General features: G+C 37.5%; 1 protein-coding gene across 4 annotated transcripts in view; it reads right to left on the minus strand.

Moving 5' to 3' along the window:
* Positions 1-4,443: 4,443 nt before the first annotated feature.
* CLEC2D (C-type lectin domain family 2 member D) overlaps positions 4,444-17,314 on the minus strand; it is a 44,061-nt gene continuing 31,190 nt past the window's right edge. For 2 of the 4 annotated variants that reach the window (XM_037995158.2, XM_007967564.3), the window contains exons 3-5: positions 12,002-12,186; positions 6,886-6,989; positions 4,444-5,063 (exon numbers count right to left, since the gene is read on the minus strand). In XM_037995158.2, coding sequence (XP_037851086.1) covers positions 4,925-5,063; positions 6,886-6,989; positions 12,002-12,186 — 428 coding nt within the window. In that variant the 3' untranslated portion in view covers positions 4,444-4,924. The other 2 variants (XM_037995159.2, XM_073020470.1) reach the window with 2 other exon arrangements.

Below are 17,314 nucleotides of genomic sequence, written 5' to 3' on the forward strand. Positions count from 1 at the left end.
ACAGTTCGCTGCCTTTCAGAGTATTTACTCAGAATTATGCTAGAAGTAATTTCATGAAAATAATATTTTATTGTACAACCTTTTCATTCTACTTCAATGAAAAGCAGGCATGAACATTACTCAAGCTTCAAATTTTACTGAAAAGTAAACATTTTAATTAAGCTTAAGGAAAAAAGAAATTTTCTGAGATTTCCAATGTATACAGAAGTGTCTTTCCATTAAAATTAAAAGTCACAAAATATACCGATAACTTGCCAACTGAGGGAAATATTTAGTGGTATAGAAATCAGCAATGAGAAATGTTGGCTCCAACCTCATCCCAAGCATCCAGTAATACCATAGCACTGTTTGAAATGCACTCTTAAAAATTACAAAAAAATTAGAATGTCTTGCCCAATATTTTATATGAAGCAGTCTTACTGAAATAGTTATTTTAAAGCAAACCCTTTTTCATCACTCTATGTTAATTTTAATAAGTGGTTATTATGTAATAATAAAATGTTCTGGGTAGTAATTTCCGAACTATGACCTTGGTATGTTAATACCAAAGAGAGAATTAGGAGCCTCTTATATCTGCTAAACTGTGAATATTTTTGCTTTGTTTGTTGTTGTTGTTTGTTTTCTTCAAGTCTTGAAAAATACTAGCCAATGCTTGGGCAAAGCTGTTTCTCTATTTGGGATATAAATTAGAGAAAATGGATTGTAAGAATTAGAAAATATGAAGCAACACAAATAATGCTTTATTGCCATTGCTTGGTTTTTAAGCCAAATATGACAGAAAGGTCACAGCCTTCGGGGTGCCCCTGTTTGACCCTAGACCCAGGTGCTGCCAGCATCTGGGCTCAAATTCCAACTCTTGCCCCATTCCTGGTATTGTGCAACTGACAGTGAACTGTAGTCCTGTGGAATTTATTCAGCTGCAGCTAAGCAGCTGGAGATAATCCTGAGTAAAATTCATTCATTGATGAGAAAAAAAAGACTTTTTTTACAGCTGATTAAATTGTGTATTCCAATGAAAAGGGAGAAGTACTTATAGAACACTCCTAGATTACATACTTCCAGAATATAGAACAAATTCCCAGATTTGGGATTAGAGTTTATAAATATACAATTGTTATGCATTGTGTATTTTTTATATAATATATAATACATCATATTTAGGTGTAACATATAAATTATATTTGTTTAAAATTAAATGATAATCATATCAAAAAGGGAAAGCAAATGTTTTAATGTGCTTAGTACTTAATATGTACTCGGCTTTGTGCATCACATAATTTGGTGCTCTAGGAAAAAGAGCTGAAGGATTTACCCCAAGCTTACATGGCTTTCCTGATCCAGTCTGATAGGAGGCCCAGCAGCAATACGGCAGTACTCCACAGCGCCACCTACTGATACTAAAGGCTGGAATGATGTCTATTGGAGTTTTTTTTCTCCCAGTTTCCAAAATTTAAACAAAAAGAGACAAAATGAGGGCCTGATTGTTGGTGACCAGGAATGAGGGGAGTAAAACCAGTTTTCAGGTAGCATTGCCAGACAAAATACAGGTCGTGTACTCAAATTTAAATTTCAGGTCGGGCATGGTGGCTCACATCTGTAATCCCAGCACTTTAGGAGCCCAAAGTGGGCAGATCATGAGGTCAGGAGATCACAACCATCCTGACCAACACAGTGAAACCCACCCTTACTAAAAATGCAAAAAAAAAAAAAAAGAAAGAAAGAAAGAAAGAAAGAAAGAAAGAAATTAACTGGGTGTGGTGGCACACGCTTGTAGCCCCAGCTACTCGGGAGGCTGAGGCAGAAGAATCGCTTGAAGCCAGCACACGGTGGTTACAGCGAGCCGAGATCATGCCACTGCACTCCAGCCTGGGTGACAGAGCAAGACTCCATGTCAAAAAAAAAAAAAAAAAAGAAAAAAATGAATTTCAGATAAAAGGTTTTTTGTAGTATATTATTTTTTAAAAATATTCAGTGATACTTATTAAAGCACTGTTAGCAAGGCTTTATTTAGGACCATCAGGGTAGGTAAAGGGACCACTGCAATGAGGTTTTGCAGTGAGGGAGAGATATTGGGCCAACTCCAAATACAACATGGTTAAGTGGAAGTTTATAGCCAAGGACCAGTGTGGGAGTCAGTGGATGGAAAATTGCCAACAGGAACATCAGGCATAAGGGGGACTCTGGCTAAAGCAGCCCCACAGGATTCTTGCAGAAGACAGGTCAGGGTGAACAGGCATCACCTGGAGGATGGTGGATGAGGAACCTGATCAGATATCCAGAGTGATCAGATATCAAGAATGGGTGGTTCTTGCTAAACTGCCTTAGCAGGGTTATTTGCTAAAACTGAATTTTATAAGGAAATCCACACATGGGACTAGCCAAAGATTTAGAAGGCTGACTAAAGTTTTCCCAAGCAAAGAACTTCTGTCAGTATGTCCCAAATATAATATGGAATATACTATATAGAAGATGATTTGCAGTTTATCTGAAATTTAAATATAACCCTAGTTATACTCTATTTTTGTTTGCTAAATCTGGGAACACTATCCACGGAAAACATCCCTGGGCTCTTTCCACCGAACCAAATTAATCCAGATATAGCTTTTTAAATTTTTCAAAATTCTGCATTAAAGGCAAAGCTGAAGGTATGGGAATTTCTCTAAGGGCTGCCAATCATTGCAGAGAAATATCTCAGGCCTGAATTTGTTCCCACTCTGAATGTTAAGATCATTATTAAGCTGCTCTGCTGAGGACAGTAATATGTAAATCTAGGCAACCAATGGCCTTGAACCTCAATGATAGTAACCACCTGGGGTTTCAGATCACCAGTTACTGTATCATCTGGAGTTACCTAATCCCTAGTCTTCACCTAGACATCTTAATATGGAAACACTGAATTGCAAACAAAGCAATTACATTGGAGAAAGATTTAAAAGAGAAACTGAATGAACAGATTCTTGCATTCGAAAAGCTAATATGAAACATAATTTTTCCCTCAGAACAGAATGGGTGAGAATGCAAACATTCTAAAAGATATGAGGTGCTATCTAATTGTGGTTTTAGTTTCCATTTCTCTAAATGATTAGTGATATTGAGGTTTATTTTTTTTTCTATAGCATTAAGCCATTTGTATTTCCTATTTTGAGAAAGGTCTATTTGGGTGCTTTGCCCATTTTTAAATCAGGTTTATTTATTTTCTTGCTTTGAGTTGTTTGAGTTCCTTATATAGTTTGAATATTAACCCCTTGTTGAATATACAGTTAGGACCCTAAGTAAAACTTCTCCCCCTCTGAAGTTTTGCTAAACATCAATTGACAGAGGCAGATTAATAGGATAAATGGCAAACAAATCTGTAAAAATGCATGGAGAGAATCACAGAGTCATCACCCCACCAAGCAATAGGGTAGAGATGGTGAAATACCCTTGTTCTTAGGGGAAAGGGAGATAGAGAAGTGTGGAATGATTTGGGGGGAATAGTAAATAATTTGGGGAGAACTTAATGGGGTGAAGATCACACGAATGGCCTGGGACAAAGTCTATTGGGCTTGCAGAGAAGACAATGGTTTGTGAGAAAAATCTATCCAGGTGTGTTAAGAGACTTCATTCTTTTTCCTGCAATATGACTTCAGTTAATGAAAACCCATGGAAGGCACAAGAAGTAGCTGTTTTCTTATTTGGTGAGTCTGAACTTAAAGCAGATAAAGGAACTTCAGAGAACAACTTCCTTCTGTGCTCTGGGAAAACAGAGGATTAAGAAACAGGGGTTGAGGAGGAGGTCACAGAGAACTTGAGGCTTCTTTGGTTCCACCTGTCAAATCACCGTATTTTAGGGTATCCGTTTCTGAGCCCCAACAATAGTTTGGAAATATCTTCTCCCAATCTGTAAGTTGTCTCTTTACTTCATTAATTGTTTCCTTTGCTGTGCAGAAACTTTTTTTATTTTATGCAGTTTCATTTGTTGATTTTCACTGTTGCTGCACAAATCCAAAAATTATTGCCCAGACCAACGTTTTGAAGCTTTCCCCCATGTTTTCTTTTAGTAGTTTTACAGTTTTAAGTCTTTAATCGGTTTTCAGTTGGTTTTTACATATGGTATGAGATAGGGTTCAATTTTATTCTTCTGCATGTGGATATACAATTTTCCCACTACCATTCATTGAAAAAACTATTTTTTCCCCATTGCGTATTCAGCCATTAGGGACTGGGGGTGGGGAATAGAGAGATGTTCCCCACATGTCACAGGGTAGTAGGTTTCAGTTAAGAGGAACAAGCTTTTGAGATTTATTGCACAGCATAGTGACTATAGTTAATAAGAGTGTATTGGATCTTTCCAAATTGCCAAGAGAATAAATCTCAAATGTTCTCACCACAGAAAATGATAAGTATGTGAGATGATGAAATGTTAATTAGTTTGATTTAATCATTCCATAGTGCACACATGTATCAGAACATCACATTTTATTCCATAATATTTTATGATTTTTATTTGTATTTTCCCAGTTATTAGTGACATTGAGTACATTTTCATATACCTGTTAGTATAAGAAATAAATTCTTGCCCGGTGCAGTGGCTCACGCCTGTAATCCCAGCACTTTGGGAGTCCGAGGCAGTGGATCACGAGGTCAGGAGATCAAGACCATCCTGGCTAAGACGGTGAAACCTGTCTCTACTAAAAATACAAAAAATTAGCAAGGCATGATGGTGGGCACCTGTAGTCCCAGGTACTCAGGAGGCTGAGGCAGGAGAATGGCATGAATTCAGGAGACAGAGCTTGCAGTGAGCCGAAATAGTGACATTGGATTCCAGCCTGGGTGACAGAGTGAGACTCCATCTCAACAACAACAAAAAATAAATACAATTTAAAAAAATAAATTCTTTGCTCATTCTAAAATGGGGTTATCAGTTCCAATGTGCTTCTAAAGATTAGTTGGGGCTTTGCTGTAACATCTGGACATATGTATCTGGTTTGGAACAAATCCACTTCCTTTCTGTGTAGTACCTGGCACTACTGGCACCTTTGTCATTCAAATAGGCACACTCTCCTGCTCCCAGGATAGGAAACCTGCAAGAGAAGAAGCAGAATCAGTGTGTCACTGAACACGTCTTCAAAAGCAGAGAGAAAGAAGATGAGAAAGTAAGAAAACTAACATTAATTCAACCTCTAAAAATAATGTTGTTTTTCCTTGTGTCGCGGTGACTAATTAGCCAGTGGGCTTTGCTTAGCAGGAGATGTTATAAATCAACTACTGGAATAGTGCAAAGTCCTGAATCAAGCCTATTTCATGTCTGTAAGCGTAATATTCTTTCCAGTACATCCAAAGCCTTAGCTGGCTAATGGGAGAAGTCTGATACCTGTTTTCTTTTACACCGTTTCCCAACATTTTGCTTCCTTAAATAACTGAAGACTCAGCAGCTATATCTAAAAACCATGCTTGATTTTATTCCTCCGACTTCCCTGTTTGTTTTAGTACTGGAACTGCAGTGCTATTTAGCTGAGTTTAGATGACTTGGCACAGATATTTTAGATCAGCATTTGGATTATAAATTTCTCCTCTTCGCTCATTGGAATCACTATCATCTATGATATGATTTGCTAACTGTTGAAACACGCTAGACCTTAATCATATAATATTTCACATTTCTTTAAGTGATGAGCAGTTTCCAACAACTGGTTAGTTAACAATATATTTGATCCTTAAAATATTTTGAGAGGCCAGGCATGGTGGCTCACACCAGTAATTCCAACATTTTGGGAGGCCGAGATGGGAGGATTGCTTGAGCTCAGGAGTTCAAGATCAGCCCAGGCAACATAGTGAGACCCCCATCTCTGGAAAAAAAAAAAAAAAAAAAAAGCCAAGCAAGGTGGCACACACGTGTAGTCCCAGCTACTCAAGAGGCTGAGGTGAGAGGCTCACTTGAGCCAGGGAAGTCAAGGCTGCAGTGAGCCATGATGGTACTACTGCACTCCAGCCTGGGTAACAGAGTGAAACCCTGTCTCTCAAAAATACAAACAAACAAAAAAACATTTTGAGAATTAGGTAGAGAAAATTTACTACTTCCATATTGTAAAATAGGAAATAAAAGTTAATTCTAGATATTTATAAAGCAGTCACAATGTGCCGGGCAGTGTAGATACAGCAATGTATAAATGTACGTGTTCTCTGATTTCTAAAACTTACCATCCTATCCAAGGTCAAAAGCTAATGAGAAAAAACTCTTTTCAAACCTGCCAATGTCAAGTCTGGGGCTCTTCTTATTAAATAAAGTTATATTTCCAATATTGATGAATGTATTATAAGAAAGTAGCTTTTCAAAACTGTCTCATCTCTCGGACAAACGTTGAGTGAAATTGTGTGAATCCAATTTTTCCAGCATTATCTCAAATATTTTTAGTAATCTAAAGATCCTATAAATACACAATTGAGATTAAATTTTCTAGTGCCAAACTTTACCCATTTTTTAAAACTATCATCTTATTTTAAATAATAGGTATAATTGCTGTCACTCATAATCTTTCTTTGATACATCAAAACCTCTGTTCCTGACATCAACCCTGTGAAATCAGGAGGACAAGTGCATTTTGATTTTGTTGTGGAGATCAGGAACAGACTTAAGGATACTGCATGGTTTGCTGGAAATGAAAGTGTTTGAAAATGACATAGAGAAGCCTGGAGCCAAGTTCACAGTCAGTCTACCTCACCATGACAGGTGTTGGATTCATTCGAGGAACTTGTGAAACCTTTGCAACATACAAGTTGGCACCATCATCTTTTATGACTAATCTTAAAATGAGAAATTTTAAAGCATGTAACTAGAGAATACTTTAGATTTAATGCAAAGTAAATTCAAATACAAATATTACTGCCAGATTTTTCAGAACTTACTGTCTTGTCCATTCAGTACCATTTATCCATTTCCATGGTTGGCCTTGCTCTCTGCTCAGCCCAATCCAGTGATCAGAGGGGCCTTTATATCTCAACAGGAAATTCTTTCAGAAAACACAGAGATGATAGTCATTAATCTAACATAACCCATCCTCTCCCAGAAATGTTGCTGCTATGCTATATTCTTAACTACTCATAATTTTCTTCGTTTTTATTTTGTATTGTTTAGTAACACACACAGAATAGGTACGCTATATTATACATATCAAAAGAAGATAATTTAAAACTGAGACAAATTGTTGATAATTTGGTTACTTTTGTTTCTGTATAGTACTCCTTTGTATGACTCTTCCCCAATTAATCTATTATACTATTGGTTGACACCAGGGTTTTATCAAGTTTGGAATGTATGCTACTATGACATTCTTGTCACTTGTCCTAGAATAGAATTTTTAGGCCCCAGGATATGCTTTTTGTCAACTTTAAGAAATGACCCTAGGCCAGGCTCCTGCAATCCCAGCACTTTAGGAGGCCGAGGTGGGCAGATCACCTGAGGCCAAGAGTTTGAGACTAGCCTTGGCCAACATGGTGAAGTCCCCTCTCTATTCAAAAAATACAAAAATTAGCTGGGCATGATGACACACACCTATAATCCCAGCTATCTGGGAGGCTGAGGTGTGAGAATCATTTGAACCTGGGAGACAAAAGTTGTGGTGAGTCAAGATCACACCACTGCACTGCAGCCTGGGCAATAGAGTAAGATTCTGTCTCAAAAAGAAAGAAAGAAATGACACCAAACTAACGTAAGTGTACCAAATTATCCACACAGCAGCAGTGTAGGCTGGTTTCCTTTGCTGTGTTTGCTTGTCAGCATGTACTGTCCTTTTTATGATTACAAGTTCTGAATTTTAATGCAATTAAATATATAAACAATTTCCTTTATTAGTAGTAAATTTAGGGACTTCTTAGGTAAATCTTTTACTCTTCCAAATCATAAAGATGACTTTTATTTTTGCTTTACTTTTTTAAGTTCCTTACAGTGTACAGTTAAGCTATGGATTTGAGACCTTTCTTCCTTTTTAGTTATCTGTTCACAGCTATAAATTTCCCTCTTAGAACTATGTTTGCTGTATGCCATAAATGTGCTATTTGTATTTTTACTACATTTGTCTCAAGGTATTTTCCAAAGTCCCTTGTGATTTCTTCTTTGACCACTGGCTGTTTAAGAGTGGGTTTTTAAATTTCTACATATGCATGACTTTTCCGGTTTTTCTAGTTATCGATTTCTAACTTCATTCCATTATAACTGCAAAAGATACTTTTCATGACTTCAAACTTTTCAAATGTATTAATTTTTTTAGGTTTTGTGGTCTAACATATGGTCTATTTTGAAGAATATTCCATGTGCACTTGAGAAGAATGAGTATTCTGCTCTTGCTGGGTAGGTTATTCTGTATATTCCCATTAGGGATAATTGGTTTATAGTGTTGTTCAAATTTTCGATTTCCTTATTGATATTCTGTCTAGTTGTTTAATCTCATATTGAAAGTGGAATATTTCATTTTCCAACTTTTCATAGAACCGTTTGTTTCTCCCTTAAATTATAGCAATTATCGCTTCATATATTTTGGGGCTGTGTTAGTAAGTACATATATTTTATGACTGATAATTACTTTGCTATGTCAAAATTTTTATCAATGCATAATGCCCTTCTTTGTCTCTTGTAAAATTTTTTACCTTAGTTTATTTTGTCTGACAAAAATATTGCCACTCAACACTATTTTGGTTACTACTGCTTGTATGGAATATCTTTTTAAGTCCTTTTACTTTCAACTTCTTTGTGTCCCTGTATCTAAGGCAACTCTCTTGTAGACAGCATATAGATGAGTCTTGTTTTTCTTTTTAATTTATTTTGGTTTTTCGCCAACTTGTCAGTCTCGGCCCTTTAATAGGATGGGTTCATCCTTTTTTATTTAATGTGATTACTAAAACAAGGTTTTTTTTTGTTTTTTGTTTTTTTTTTTTTTTTTTTTTTTTTTGAGACAGAGTCTTGCTCTGTTGCCCAGGCTGGAGTGCAGTGGCCGGATCTCAGCTCACTGCAAGCTCCGCCTCCCGGGTTTACGCCATTCTCCTGCCTCAGCCTCCCGAGTAGCTGGGACTACAGGCGCCCGCCATCTCACCCGGCTAGTTTTTTTTGTATTTTTTTAGTAGAGACGGGGTTTCACCGTGTTAGCCAGGATGGTCTCGATCTCCTGACCTCGTGATCTGCCCGTCTCGGCCTCCCTACTTTTGGCATTTAATCATTTGTTTTCTCCATATCTTATATGTCTTTATTTCTCAAGTTGTCTGTTACTGACATTTTTTTGTATTTAATTGATTTTTTATAGTGTATTGATTTCCTTTTTTTTCTTTTCTGTATATTTTTAGTAATTTTATTAGTGGTTACCTTGAGAATTATAATTAGCATCTTGAACTTGTAACAATATAATTTCATAATATCAACATAGCTTCAATAACTATGCAAGCATTTTGATCCTATATGTCTTCATCCCTCCTGCTTTATAAGATTGTCACAGATTGCATCTTTATACATTATAGGACCACTCTCATAGATTTATAATTTTTATTCATTTGCCTATGAAATTATAGATAAATATAAATATAGAAAGCTATAAATAGGAGAAGTTATAAATTATATGACACATACAGTAATTCTGGGTTTTATATTTACCTCTATTGTTACCTTTATGAATATTCTTTATTTTGGGGGCTCTGAATTGCTTTCTAGTGTCCTTTCAGTTCAGCCTCAAAGGTTTCCTTTAGCATTTTTTGTAGCACATGTCTACTGGTAATAAAATCCCTTAATTATTGGTTATCTGAAAATGTGTTATTTTTTCCTTCATTCTTGAAGGACAGCTTTGATATATATAGAATGCATGGTTGGCAGTTTTATTTTTTCTTTCAGACATTTAAATATGCCATTCCACTGCCTTCTGATCTCCATGGTTTCTCAGAGAAAATTAGCTACTAATTTTATTCAGGGTCTTATGTAAATGATGAGTTGCTTCATTCTTGCTGCTTTCAAATTCTCTCTTTGGATTTTGTCAACTTGACTATAATTTGTCTCAATGTAGATCTCTCTAAGTTTACCCTTTTGGAGTTCATTGAGCCTCCTGGATGTATATATTTATGTATTTCCCCAGATTTTGGAAAGTGTTGTTCATTATTTCTTTAAGTGTATTTTTCTGCTTCTCTTTCTCTTCTCTTTCTTGGATTTCTACAGGGCATATCTTGGTATGTTTGCTCATGTCCTACAGGTTTCTTAGAATCTGTTTATTTGTCTTATTCTTTTTCTTTGTTTTTCTTGGTCTGGATTGTTTCAGTTGTCTTAGTTTCAAGTTTTCTGATCTCTTACTTCTCAAATCTGCTGTTGAACTTCTTCAGTGAATTTTTAAAATTATTTTAAAATTTCAGTCATTGTACTTTTCAGCTCTGGAATTTTTGCTTGGTTCTTTTTTACAATTTCTACCTTTATATCGATATTCTAATTTTGTTCATTTATTATGTTTTGGGTTTCCTTTAGCTTTTTGTCTAGTTTCCTTTAGCTCATTGGTTATACTTAAGACTGCTGATTTAACATTCTTGACCTATATTTTTAATATCTGGGCCACTTCAGGGATAGTTTCTGCTCGATTACTTTTTTTTCCTGTGAATGAATCATACTTTTCTTTGGATGTTTTTTGTTTTTTTTGTTTTTTTTTGTTTTTTTTTGAGAACTGGACATTATGAGTACTATGTTGTGGTAACTCTGGTAACTTAATTCTTTTGCTTTTCAGGGATTGTCGAATCTTGGTTGTTGTGGTTCAGAGTCATTTGGTCATGATTTTTCCCAACTATTTTTATTCACTGTTGTGCATGGTCATTGAAATCTCTGTTCTGTTATCTCTGCAGTCAGCCAGTTATCTAACAAAAATTGTCTTAAATGCCTGCTTCCCAAATTGAGGAAAAACACGTACTATTTATTTAAATCCTTTGGAAGCCACTTCAGCTGATGAGGATTGACGCAATGATAGCCTACTTCTGTGTCTGCCCCTCAGCATTCAAAGGCAGAAATCAGCAATAACCCTGATATTTGGAGAAAAAGATTCTTACTGTCCACCCTGGCAGCAGGAATTCATTACAGGAACATGGACAGCAGTTCCCATGGCTCCCTGCAATAATGGGGTGTGGAAAATAGTTATTATTAAGTAGAAACGCTGAAATTCATTGGCATTAACCAAAATTTGTCATCCTTTTTATCAAACTCTTCCCTTGATGCTTCCAGTGTTTAACTAGACTCAAGAATTCCAAAATAGCTACTTCAGACAGTTTTTGACAGTTTAATAGTTTTCTTAGTGGAGGAACAGATTTCTGTAGCTTTTTAGTCTACCATCCTCTCTGACATCATTCTTGCTTGACTTATTGTTTTTATTTTATTATTTTTTTGAGCCAGAGTCTCACTCTGTCGCCCAGACTGGAGTACAGTAGCGTGATCTCGGCTAAATGCAGCCTCCACCTCCCAGGTTCAAGCAATTCTCCTGCCTTAGCCTCCTGAGTAGCTGGAAGGCGTGTGCCACCATGCCCAGCTAATTTTTGTATTTTTTAGTTGAGATGGGGTTTCACTATGTTGGCCAGGCTGGTCTCGAACTCCTGACCTCAAGTGATCCACCCGCTGTGGCCTCCCAAAGTCCTGGGGTTCCAGGCATGTGTTGCTGCTCCTGGCCTTGTTCGATTTATTTTGAAACAATGTTGCTAACTTCTTACACATTTAAAATTGTGTTTTTACCAGTACTTTTCTAATCCTGATTTGCACAGTTTTGGCTCACAAGTCAAAGAAGCCTCTGGCTTGCTTGCCTTCTGGGCCTGTTTCTGCCATGAATGTTAAGGTAATTTTAGATGGTTCACTGTAAAATGTAATACATGCTAGGTTACTCTTTTCTTATACCAAAAAAAAAAAAAAAAAAAAAAAAAAAATCAATATAAGGCAGATGTGTAAACCTACCTCTTAGATAATTTCACAGGAAAAAATATCCTTGTAGGCCTGAATCTTTGATTCTGACCAGAACTATTTTCTTACCAGTTCCTGGAAGCTTTCAACCTGAGCAAGATCAGCATTTTGTGAGTCACAAAACCTCTGACTTGATGTCCAGTTCTTGGTGTCATCAGAAAAATAGAAACACTTTCTTTGAAAACCAATCCAGCTTTCTGGGCACGCAGCTTGAAGACATTCTGATGACTTTTGATGGCAGTTAGCTCTTATTGCTGAAAATAAAATAAAAATAAATAAAATTAAAAAATAAAATAAAATAAAAATTTATACTTTTATATTGTATTGTATAAATTACCAAGTGCTAATATACTTTCTGACACTCTCATTAAGCATTAAATGTATTATTTTCATTTTTCAAATGAGAAATATGATGCTAAATATAATTGTATACATTACACAGCAAATGGCAAAACTGAGATTCAAACTCATGCCTTCAGCAGGGGGTGAGCTGAAAAAGGAATTACTTAACCTTGCTCTGGGCCATGTATCTATTTGGCTCTCAACAGTGTTACCCTTTCTTAAAATATTAGATACATAATGATAGCATTTGATCAGAACAGATAGTTCTCCACGTGCTCTAGATCAGGAGTCCCCAACCCCTAGGCCATGGATCAGTACTGGTCCATGGCAAGTCAGGAAGCAGGCCGTACAGCAGGAGGTAAGCAGTGAATGAATGAGTGAAGCTTCATCTGTATTTACAGCCACTCCCCATCACTCATTACCTCCTGAGCTCCTCCTCCTGTCAGATCAGCAGTGGCATTGGATTCTCATAGGAGTGAAAACCCTATCGGGAACTGCTCATGTGAGGAATCTAGGTTGTGGGCTCCTGGTGAGAATCTAATGCCTGATGATCTGTTACTGTCTCCCATCACTCACAGATGGTACCATCTACTTTCAGAAAAACGAGCTCAGGGCTTCCACTGATTCTACATTATGTTGAGTTGTATAATTATTTTACTATATATTATTACACAATGTAATAATAATGGAAATAAAGAGCACAATAAAAAAAATGCACTTAAATTATCCCCAAACCATTCTTTGACCCCAGTCTATGAACATGTTGTCTTTCACAAAACTGGTCCCTCGTGCCAAAAAGGTTGGGGACTGCTGCTCTAGATGACTTAGTAAAATGGAGGGCAGGACATAGACACCTCATGTGAATAAGGTTTCTTGAGGTGAAAAGGCCTCGTATATTATATGTCTAAATACTATCATAAATATGAAATAAGTTGTACAGTGAGCTTCCTTCCACTAAGGAGATTTAGTGAGGTTTTCTACAGTTTGAAGGCAGCAATACCTCATGGACAGGCTTTTCTGACCCACTTCTTATATAATCAGGAGAAATGCTCTCTTCATGTGGGATCTAAAGCAATGAACGTTTCTCCAGATAGTTGTCACTGAGGCCCTAGTAGCTGACTGTTCATCTTCTGTTATATGATCCCCTTCTCCCTTCAACTCAACAGTTCTGAAAGTGTCTATGATAGACCAGAATGCTGGGTATTCATAGAATCATTACTACCAATTGGCATCACTATCCTTGGATTTGGCTCTTATGAGATGAGAAATCATGCTTGGTTATGAATAATAACTGGTGTAATCTGAATGTCAAATCATAACACCAGGCAAACATGTATTGTACCTGGTTTGGTATCACAAACTAGGTACCAAATTATAACTATTATAATGTAATTCCTTGAACCAGACCATAAGGCAGGATGACTTTCCCCAAATCTGTGCATCTTTGTTGTGCTATCACTGCTCCTGTATCAACCAGTTTAAAGAAAATGACTAGACCAGAGAGGGCAAGATGGCTGATTAGGAACAGCTCCGGTCTGCAGCTCCCAGTGAGACCGATGCAGAAGGCAGGTGATTTCTGTATTTCCAACTGAGGTACCTGGATCATCTCACTGGGACTGGTTACACAGTGGGTACAGCCCATGGAGGGCAAGCAGAAGCAGGATGGGGCGTTGCTTCACCCAGGAAGCACAAGGGGTGGGAAGCTCCCTCCCCTAGCCAAGAGAAGCCATGAGGGACTGTGCTATGAGGGAAGGTGCTATCTGGCCCAGATGCTATACTTTTCCCACGGTTTTTGCAACCCACAGACCAGGAGATTCCCTAGAGTGCCTACACCACGAGAACCCTGGGTTTCAAGCACAAAACTGGGTGGCTGTTTGGGCAGTCACCAAGCCAGCTACAGGAGTTTTTTTTCAATGCCCCAGTGGTGCCTGGAACCCACTGAGACAGAACCATTCACTCTGCTGGAAAAGGGGCTGAAGCCAGGGAGCCAAGTGGTTTTGCTCAGTGGGTCCAAACCCCACAGAGCCCAGCAAGCTAAAATCCACTGACTGGAAATTCTTGCTGCCAGCACAGCAGTCTGAAGTGGACCTGGGATGCTCAAGTTTGGTGAGGGGAGGAACAACCGCCATTACTGAGGCTTGAGTAGGCAGTTTTCTCCTCACAGTGTAAACAAAGCCCCTGGGGAAGTTTGGACTGGGTGGAGTCCACCACAGTGCAGCAAAACTACTGCAGCCAGACTGCCTCTTTAGATTCCTTCTCTCTGGGCAGGACATCTCTGAAAGAAAGGCAGCAGTCCCAGTCAGGGGCTTATAGATAAAACTCTTATCTCCCTGGGAGAGAGTACCTGGGGGAAAGGGTGGCTGTGGTTGTGGCTTCAGCAGACTTAAACGTTCCTGCCAGCCACCTTTGAAAAGAGCCATGGATCTCCCAGCACAGAGCTCGAGCTTTTCTAAGGGAAAGACTGCCTTCTCAAGTGGGTCCCTGACCCCCATGCCTCCTGACTGGGAGATACCTCCTACCAGGGGTTGATAGGCACCTCATACAGGAGAGTTCAGTTGGCATATGGTGGGTGCCCCTCTGGGACGAAGCTTCCAAAGGAAGGAGCAGGTAGCAATCTTTGCTTTTCTGCAGCCTTTGCTGGCGATACCCAGGCAAAGAAGAAATGGATAAATTCCTGGACACATACACCGTCCCAAGACTAAACCAGGAAGAAATTGAATTCCTGAATAGACCAATAACACGTTCTGAAATTGAGGCAGTAATTAATAGCCTACCCAACCAAAAACAGCCCAGGTCCAGACAGATTCAGAGCCAAATTCTACCAGAGGTCTGAATAGGAGCTGGTACCATTCCTTCTGAAATTATTCCAAACAATAGAAAAAGAGGAAATTCTCCCTAACTCATTATATGAGACCAGCATCATCCTGATACCAAAATCTAGCAGAGATATAACAAAAAAAAGATAATTTTAGACCAATATCCCTGATGAACATCAATGCAAAAATCCTCAATAAAATACTGGCCAACTGAATCCAGCAGCACATCAAAAAGCTTATCCACCACAATCAAGTCAACTTCATCCCTGGGATGAGAGGCTAGTTCAATATATGTAAATTAATAAATGTAATCCATTACATAAACAGAACGAATGACAAAAACCACATGATTACCTTAATAGATACAGAAAAGGCCTTTTATAAAATTCAACACCCCTTCATGCAGAAAACACTCAATAGACTAGGTATTGATAGACCATATCTTAAAATAATAAGAGCTATTTATGACAAACTCATAGCAAATATCATACTGCATGGCCAAACGCTGGAAGCATTCCCTTTGTAAACTGGCACAAGGCAAGGATGCCCTCTCTCACCACTCCTATTCAACATAGTATTGGAAGTTCTGGTCAGGGCAATCAGGTAAAATGAAGAAATAAAATGTATTCAATAGGAAGAAAGGAAGTCAAATTGCCTCTGTTTGTAGATGACATAATTGTATATTTAAAAAACCCCATCGCCTCATCCCCAAAACTTCTTAAGCTGATAAGCAACTTCAGCAAATTCTCAGGATACAAAATCAATGTGCAAAAATCACAAGCATTGCTATACCCCAATAACAAACAGACAGCCAAATCATGAGTGAACTTTCATTCACAATTGCTACTAAAAGAATAAAATACCTAAGAATACAACTTACAAGACATGTAAAGGACCTCTTCAAGGAGAACTACAAACCACTGCTCAAGGAAATGAGAGATGACACAAACAAATGGAAAATCATTCCATGCTCATGGATAGGAAGAATCAATATTATGAAAATTGTCATACAGCCCAAAGTAATCTATAGATTCATTGCTATTCCCATCAAGCTATCATTGACTTTCTTCACAGAATTAAAAAAAAAAAAAACTACTTTAAATTTCATATGGAACCCAAAAAGAGCCTGTATACTAAGACAATCCTAAGCAAAAAGAACAAAGCAGGAGGCATCATGCTACCTGACTTCAAACTATACTACAAGGCTACAGTAATCAAAACAGCATGGTACTGGTACCAAAACAGATATATTGACCAATGGAACACAACAGAGGCCTCAGAAATAACACCACACATCTACAACCATCTGATCTTTGACAAACCTGACAAAAACAAGCAATGGGGAAAGGATTCCCTGTTTAATAAATGGTACTGGGAAAACTGGCTAGCCATATGTAGAAAGCTGAAACTGGATCCCTTCCTTACACCTTATACAAAAATTAATTCAAGATGGATTAAAGACTTAAATGTTAGACCTAAAACCATAAAACCCCTTGAAGAAAACCTAGGCAATACCATTCAGGACATAGGCATGGGCAAGGACTTCAAGACTAAAACACCAAAAGCAATGGCAACAAAAGCCAAAATTGACAAATGGGATTTAATTTAACTAAAGAGCTTCTGCACACCAAAAAATAAAATAAAATAAAATAACTATCAAAACATTTTGTAATCTATCCATTTGACAAAGGGCTAATATCCAGAATCTACAAGGAACTTAAATTTACAAGAAAGAAACAAAAAACTCCATCAAAAAATGGGCAAAAGGTATGAACAGACACTTCACAAAAGAATACATTTATGTGGCCAACAAATATATGATAAGAAGCTCATCATTACTGATCATTAAAGAAATTCAAATCAAAACTACAATGAGATACCATCTCAGGCCAGTTACAATGACAATCATTTAAAAGTCAGGAAACAACAGATGCTGAGGAGGATGCAGAGAAATAGCAACACTTTTACACTGTTGATGGGAGTGTAAATTAGTTCAACCATTGTGGAAGACAGCATGGCGATTTTACAAGGATCCAGAACCAGAAATACCATTTGACCCAGCAATCCCATTACTGGGTATATACCCAAAGGATTATAAATCATTCTACTATAAAGGCACATGCACATGTATGTTTACTGCAGCACTATTCACAATAGCAAAGACTTAGAACCAATCCAAATGCTCATCAGTGATAGACTGGATAAAGAAAATACAGCTCATATA

This window comes from Chlorocebus sabaeus, chromosome 11 (assembly GCF_047675955.1).
Source record: "Chlorocebus sabaeus isolate Y175 chromosome 11, mChlSab1.0.hap1, whole genome shotgun sequence".
Taxonomy (NCBI): Eukaryota; Metazoa; Chordata; class Mammalia; order Primates; family Cercopithecidae; genus Chlorocebus; species Chlorocebus sabaeus.